Below are 8196 nucleotides of genomic sequence, written 5' to 3' on the forward strand. Positions count from 1 at the left end.
ACAGTGGACTGTGGGTGAGCAGAGAGCCATACCTGGTTACAGTGGATAGTGGTCTGGAAGTGAGGGAGGCAGAAGTTGATCACCATAACCTCCCCGTCTCTAGAAACCTGCATAAGAGAGGAGTCCATCTTAATAAATCCACCTGGATCATTCACAGTTGTGTGCTGTGGATCAGTTGTGGGGAGACAGAAATTCATGAGAACCCGGGTTTCTGAGCTGCACATCTGCAGAACCAAGCCTGCACTAACTCCCCTGCTCAGCCCCTTCACCTGTGACTCAAGACTACAGATACATTAACCCTTCATTTTCTGGAGGTGTCAGGAAATGGGTTTTCCCAGATGAAAAGATCCTTGTTTTAATCAAATAAAGGTAAAGAAACATGCTATGGCACCATGAGCACACGGCCTTGCCCCTCGGAGTCTGGCTTTGTGCTGTGAAACAGAAGCACCAAAATGAAAAGGAAGTTTCACACCTGCAGCCTCCAGTCTCAGGTGAAGGGCAGAGTGAGAGCTAAATTACACACCGGATTGACACGGCATCCTCAGCCACAACCCTCCAGAGCTACAGGCCTTTCCGGCTTCATTCTACAAACTAGTGCACCAGAGCATTGGCTCAAACAGGCACCATTAATGGGGCCAGTGGATCTGTATTGTCTGGAAGACTCTCCCGGAGAAGGAGAACAGTCGCACTAGAACAGGAGTCAGTCCAAGCGCTACTGCACTATCAATCCAGAGGCGTGAAGCAGAGCGATGCTCATCTCCGCTGACTGCCTGCGCCTCAAGGCTCAGTCTGCACGAGATCCACACTGGGCTCAGGCCTTGGCCCTGAAGGCTGCCGAGAGCAGCTCCAACAGGAAGAACATGTGCACACCCTGCAGGCAACAGAAGGCATCACAGCAGGCATCAATCTGTCAGCACTCTCTGCACTTGAGACCACAACGCGTTCTGATCGCAGACAACGGCACAAGACATTCCGAGAAGTACTCGATTGAAGCAGAGGACAGGGCAGCTAGATGCTGGAGCAGTATTAGGAAATTCAGTAATCCTATAAGACCCGTTGCAAGTACACTGCCTGCCTGGGACACAGATGGGAACTGGCCAGGAATGAAATCCTGAAAATTTGCCTTCAGAAGTGAAAATACCAATTTCAGTAAAAACTCATCCCTGTGTGTAGAGCAATAAATGCAGTCAGTGCTCTTATGCTTTAGGGTATAATGTAGAGACCAGTAGCATTAAAGTGAAAATTATTTATCTGGGCTTTAATGGCATTTTCACTTGCACCAATCTGTCTTCATTCTAGACACTCTGCAGTGGCTCAGAGCTCCAGCCCACACTGCCACCTCCAGGACACACGAGGTACTGACAGAGGACAGAGGCACAGACAAACGCAAGCACACAAAGAAACCTTCTAGCCCTGAGTGCTCAGTCCTCTCGCCAACGAGCTATTCGACACAACCCCACCCCTCCCCAGAGAACAGAAATGAAAACAAAGCACAGCAGTGGGTTTCTCTGATTTATTGATGTGTCAACAGCAGCTGAGTAGACAGACCCGAGGCAGGGCGGAGCCCAGCTGCCCGTGAGCAGCGGTCAGTCCCGAGGAGCCCCCCGTGGGCGAGGGGCAGGAGGGAAAGTCCAGCTGCAGACTCCACAGTGTCCGGCAGGCGGGGGGACGCGCGTGACGGCGCAGACACCAAGCACACCAGCACTCCGAGGGGCAGACAGACCGTCGCCGAGATCTCCTTCCAAACGATGCATCACCCCAGAACCAGCTCCTGCGCAGCGGCCAGAGCCCTGCAGTGTCCGGCCCTGCTCACTCCGGAGCCCGGCCCTGTCCGGCCCTGCTCACTCCGGAGCCCAGCCCTGTCCGGCCCTGCTCACTCCGGAGCGCCGAACACCTTGCAGTGCAGATAGGCCAGCTTCTCTGTGCGCGAGCGGCGCAGCAGGGGCAGCCACTCCCAGGGCGGCAGCTCCACGGCGCGGTACCCGGCCAGCGCCAGCTGCCGCCTCTTCATGGCGTGCAGGCCCAGCAGGAGCCGCGAGCTGTAGCAGTAGTGGTTGCGGCTGGACACCTGCACCGCCAGCTTGCACGGGGCCCCCGGGGGGGGCGGCGGGGGCGCGCCTGTCGGGAACCCCAGCGTCCCGTCGGCGAGGTCCGGGGCCTGGCGCTCCTGCGCCCCTGTGGGACTCGTGTCGAGCAGCTGGGCCAGCAGCCCGTCCGTGATGGGGACCCCCGCCGAGTCCTCCTCCCAGCCCCGGGGCAGGGGGCGCCCCCCGCTGGGGTCCTGCGGCAGGGGCGTGCCCAGGGGAGCGGGCCGGCCGGCGGGGTCCAGGTGCACCTCCAGGTCGACGGAGCGCGTGTGTGGCAGGATCATGCGCCTCCTGACGAAGTGCGCCCCCTGCAGCAGCTCCCCCATGAGCGCTTCGGCCTCCCGCAGCTCGGGCCTCTGCAGCTGGTTTTTCTGGGCGAAGTCCCACAGCCGCCGGACCGCCTCCTGGCGCAGCTCGGCGGGCAGCCGGGGCCCGTCCCAGTCCGGCAGCTCCAGGCCCACGGTGCCGTCCAGCGTGAGGAGGTCATTGAGCAGCTCCAGGTGCGGCACCTCGGCCGCCCGCCGCACGAGCCGCGGGCTCAGCGCCAGGCCCAGCAGGTCGCGGGGGAACCGGCCCACGAAGGCCAGGGCCAGCAGGCCCGTAAGCAGGTGCTCGGGGTAGCGCTCGAACTCCGGCGCCCGGGCGCGCAGCTGCTGCGTCAGGCTGCACAGGAAGGCCGGCGCGTTGCTGGGCTGGTAGCCCAGGGAGCAGAAGGCCCAGAGGAGCTTGGCGGCGTCCTTGCTGCGGCAGTGCGGGGCCAGCGCCGGCACCTCCGCCGCCACGGCCTCCAGCACCCGCTCGTCCACGAAGCGCAGAGAGGAGCAGGCCAGCGCCACGTGCATGAGCGCGGGGGCCCCCAGCGCGGGCGCCCTGCGCGGCACCTCGGCCGCCAGCGCGGACAGCAGCCCCTTGTGGTACAGGTGGCTGAAGCGCAGCAGCTTGAGCACGCTCACCAGCGCGGCGTTGCTCATGTCCGGCAGCAGCTCCAGCGCCCGGTCCGCCAGCCGGCACACCGCCCCCTGCGACAGCGCGCTCTGCGACTTGAAGAGCCCCAGGCTCACGGCGCCCACCTCCTCGGGGCCCAGCTGCTCCGCGCAGCGCAGCAGCGCCCCCTCCAGGCGGGGCAGCAGGTCCGCGGGCGCGCGCCGGCCCTCCCCGATCAGGTAGAGCAGCTGCACCAGCTCGTGCGAGCCGAGCTCCGGCAGGCAATGCCCCACGCGGCTGCACACCTGCTCCAGGAACTGCGGCACCGAGCGGCCCAGGCAGCGCCACAGGTCGGCAGCCAGCAGCAGGTCGGCGCGGCGCAGCTGGCAGGCGCGGCGGCGGCACTCGGCCTCGTACAGGGCCAGCATGCTGTGGCCGGGCGGCAGGCCGAGCCGCACGAAGGCCCGCAGCACGTCCAGCAGCTGGGCGTCGCTGAAGCGCGGCAGGCTCTCGGCAGCCAGGCGGCACAGCATGGAGAAGCGCGGGTCCCCGCGCACGGGCGCCTGCAGCTCCGGGGGCAGCCGGCCCAGCTCCGCCAGCAGCGCGGCCACGCCGTCCGGCTGCAGGCCGCCCTTCAGCACCGCCACGCGGTGCAGCAGCAGGAAGGCGCGCTGCGCCGCCAGCGGGGGCGGGCGCTCGGCCAGGTCGTGGCACAGCTGCCGGTACTCCGGCCGCGAGCTCTGGAAGGCGCGGGGGTCCTCCAGGCTGTCGTAGTCCAGCTCCGGCGCCCGCGCGGGGGCGCTCTGCTGCGGCCCGAGGCCGGCCCGAGCCGGGCTGAAGGCCAGGTCCAGCAGGGTGTTCTGCGAGCTGGACAGGCGGCGCGAGCAGCTGACACTGTAGGGGTTCCCTCCTTGCCAGGCGCCCTGGGGGTCCGGCTCCTCCGCTGGCTCCCCTGCCGCAGGGGAGGGCGCTCTGCCAGGCGAGGGCAGGTGGTAGGCGGAGGGGCAGTAGGGCACCCTGTACTCCAGCCAAGCTGAGGGTCTGCCCACCAGCTCTCCCTCCTCCTCCTCCTCATCTTCCTCCTCTTGCTCTCTGGGAGCACTCTTCCTCCTCCGCTGGCCAGGGCCCGTGTCCCCGTCTTCACGCGTCCACAACACCACGGGCAGGCGAGGGCGGCGCGGGACAGCCAGCCTCCGGCACAGCACATACCACGCCATCCAACCGCTGCACTGCAAGACACACACACGCCACCGTGAGGCGCCACACTCCCCCAGCACGGCACGGCAAGACACACACGCCACCGTGAGGCGCCACACTCCCCCAGCACGGCACGGCAAGACACACACGCCACCGTGAGGCGCCACACTCCCCCAGCACGGCACGGCAACACACACAGGCCACCGTGAGGCGCCACACTGCCCCAGCACGGCACTGCAAGACACACACAGGCCACCGTGAGGCGCCACACTGCCCCAGCACGGCACGGCAAGACACACACACGCCACCGTGAGGCGCCACACTCCCCCAGCACGGCACGGCAACACACACACACGCCACCGTGAGGCGCCACACTCCCCCAGCACGGCACGGCAAGACACACACGCCACCGTGAGGCGCCACACTCCCCCAGCACGGCACGGCAACACACACACACGCCACCGTGAGGCGCCACACTCCCCCAGCACGGCACGGCAAGACACACACGCCACCGTGAGGCGCCACACTCCCCCAGCACGGCACGGCAAGACACACACGCCACCGTGAGGCGCCACACTCCCCCAGCACGGCACGGCAAGACACACACACGCCACCGTGAGGCGCCACACTCCCCCAGCACGGCACGGCAAGACACACACAGGCCACCGTGAGGCGCCACACTCCCCCAGCACGGCACGGCAAGACACACACAGGCCACCGTGAGGCGCCACACTCCCCCAGCACGGCACGGCAAGACACACACAGGCCACCGTGAGGCGCCACACTGTCCCCTGCACGGCAACACACACACGCCACTGTGAGGCGCCACACTCCCCCAGCACGGCACGGCAACACACACACAGGCCACCGTGAGGCGCCACACTCCCCCAGCACGGCACGGCAAGACACACACAGGCCACCGTGAGGCGCCACACTGTCCCCTGCACGGCAACACACACACGCCACCGTGAGGCGCCACACTCCCCCAGCACGGCACGGCAACACACACACACGCCACCGTGAGGCGCCACACTCCCCCAGCACGGCACGGCAAGACACACACAGGCCACCGTGAGGCGCCACACTCCCCCAGCACGGCACGGCAAGACACACACACGCCACCGTGAGGCGCCACACTCCCCCAGCACGGCACGGCAAGACACACACAGGCCACCGTGAGGCGCCACACTGTCCCCTGCACGGCAACACACACACGCCACCGTGAGGCGCCACACTCCCCCAGCACGGCACGGCAAGACACACACGCCACCGTGAGGCGCCACACTGTCCCCTGCACGGCAACACACACACACGCCACCGTGAGGCGCCACACTCCCCCAGCACGGCACGGCAAGACACACACAGGCCACCGTGAGGCGCCACACTGTCCCCTGCACGGCAACACACACACACGCCACTGTGAGACACAAACTTCGGCCACACACTCGTCCACAGCAGCTGAGATTGCCAAGCCCTGACAGGGGGACACCAGGACACCCCAAGTCCCCACGAGAACAGAGGAGCCTCAGCGGGGCATTCGGACTCCTGCGCATTCAGGAAAGTAAATTAAAATACAAACTGCCCTACTATTATAAATAAAAGAATACATTTCATTTGATAATGACAATAAAAAATGTTACATTTTTCAACTTGAAGAATCCTGAAACGCATCACATAGAGAATGAACCAACTTCATCTGTCTGAAGAGCAGCCCCACCTGGGAGACACACAGCGGCCATTATGCACCAGCAGCCCCACCTGGGAGACACACAGGGATCATTCTGCACCAGCAGCCCCACCTGGGAGACACACAGGGATCATTCTGCACCAGCAGCCCCACCTGGGAGACACACAGGGATCATTCTGCACCAGCAGCCCCACCTGGGAGACACACAGGGATCATTCTGCACCAGCAGCCCCACCTGGGAGACACACAGGGATCATTCTGCACCAGCAGCCTCACCTGGGAGACACACAGGGATCATTCTGCACCAGCAGCCCCACCTGGGAGACACACAGGGATCATTCTGCACCAGCAGCCCCACCTGGGAGACACACAGGGATCATTCTGCACCAGCAGCCCCACCTGGGAGACACACAGGGATCATTCTGCACCAGCAGCCCCACCTGGGAGACACACAGGGATCATTCTGCACCAGCAGCCCCACCTGGGAGACACACAGGGATCATTCTGCACCAGCAGCCTCACTGCACACAGTTTGTGGGGAGGAGAGAAACTGCTGCAGCAGGTATATTAATGGGTAGGTCAAGGGAGACCAGACTGTACAAGTGGAGTTCAGCCCGGGCACCATGAATAACACTCCCCATTGAACTGGACTGGAAATTCCAGTTCAGACTGAAGAGTGCCACCTTCTGGTCCACCAACACCATTACAGTAACAGCTAAGTTTTCCTTGAAGGTCTTTTATCCCAGTACTAACCAGGCCCAGCCTGCCCCAGCTTCTAGGATCAGGTTATAAGGCAATGTAAAAAAAAACACACGCAAGAAAAGTTCTAAAAGCCTACTGATGAGTCAGAATACAATCGCTGCAAGAAAACAGTCCTTGCCTCTCAGTATAAGTGTGCTGACTGAATCCAATCCACTGTGCTCCGCAAGAAGATGAAATGAAGGGGATCTCGCTCATAGAGTAGCTGGCTACAAACCGATCCAGGGATCTCCTCCAGCTGTTTCTTGAAAGTAGCCAGGCTGGGTAGCTTGCGATAAGTATGGCCGCATTAAGATGTTAAACTCATGGGAACTATGGTGCTGTGGGGTGTGTATGGCTGTTACCAGCAGGTGTACCAGACTGGAGAGACTTTTGGTTCTAAGTCCAACCCGAATAGTCAATTAAACTACTAGCCTTGCTATTTTCTTAGAAATACACGGGATTGCGCTCGGTGTCTTCTACAGTTAACGTGGCGAGAAGAAGGGGAAGGACGTATTTAACGAGCCCAGCTCTGTAACAGACAGGGCGACAGGGCTCCACACCGCGACTTGCGCCCTGCTGTTTCACAGCCAGGTGGAGGCCGGGCACCGCCTCTCGCTCCTCACGCTGCCCAGGGCGCCGCCAACCACTGCTTCAGGGGCTCCCGGCCTGACCGCACAGCCTTGTGTTAATTCCGGCTCCTACACGCTCTGAAGGAGCGGCTAGCGGAGAGATGCCGAGCTTCCCAAAGTCACAGCGGTCTCCCTGTCCGACACCCGGCGTGTGAGCCCTAAACTAAACTCTGCGACCCTCTCTGTCGCCTCCTTCACCCGTGGGCGGTCCACGGCTTCCAGCAGCGGACCTGGCGGAGGACAAACAGGGCGTGCGAGAGCCCGTGTGAGATTTCACACCCAGACACCGACGACCCCCTGCTGCTCTGCCTGGGGCAGCGGAGAAAGTAAAACAGCAGATGTCGCACCCGAGCTGGGCTGACCAGCTCTGCCTCCGGGCAGTAAACACGCGCCGGGACCATGTGGGGTGCGCACCTGCCCGAGCCCCCGGTACCGAAGCCCCGCCAAAGTAACCCACCTCCTCTCCGGACACGCTGCAACTGAGCCAAGACCCGCAGTCCCCTCCAAGTCCAGGATCCGCAAGTTCGCCGAAACCTCACCGGCCGCCGCACAAAGGTCACGAACTCGATGACGTACAGGACCCCCGGAGGGACAAACAGAACCCGGGGACTGGCTGTAACGCGTTTTTCAAAACAAAGGAAAGCATGCGCAGTTAGTATCACACTGACACTAGATGTCTCCGGAATTCACGGCAGACAAGCAGAATAATCTTTCACATCTTTTCTGACTTGTGTCGCTAGAAGGAAATCTGTCCCTGCTTTTATAAAGCCATTATGATATTAGTGTTTGGATTTTTTTACTGGTTACCTCAATATGCTCCATGTGTATGAGAAATGCAAGTGATTAGAGGAAGGCTGTGCCAGTGACAGGGTTCACTCAATTAATTCTGCCAGGGTAAGACTACAGAGCTGCTTGGGAAGTATTGTCCTTG

The 8196-nt window shown here is 62.2% G+C and overlaps 1 protein-coding gene across 1 annotated transcript; it reads right to left on the minus strand.

The window, feature by feature from the left end:
• Positions 1-1499: 1499 nt before the first annotated feature.
• LOC102683498 (FAST kinase domain-containing protein 5, mitochondrial) lies at positions 1500-7882 on the minus strand. Its single transcript, XM_069187569.1, has 2 exons — positions 7723-7882; positions 1500-4235 (listed from the first exon to the last, which is right to left on the minus strand). Exon 2 carries the CDS (start codon positions 4226-4228, stop codon positions 1874-1876), a length of 2355 nt encoding a protein of 784 aa, XP_069043670.1. The 5' UTR covers positions 4229-4235; positions 7723-7882; the 3' UTR covers positions 1500-1873.
• Positions 7883-8196: the final 314 nt, after the last annotated feature.

The sequence above is a fragment of the Lepisosteus oculatus genome, chromosome 3 (assembly GCF_040954835.1).
Source record: "Lepisosteus oculatus isolate fLepOcu1 chromosome 3, fLepOcu1.hap2, whole genome shotgun sequence".
Lineage (NCBI taxonomy): Eukaryota > Metazoa > Chordata > Actinopteri > Semionotiformes > Lepisosteidae > Lepisosteus > Lepisosteus oculatus.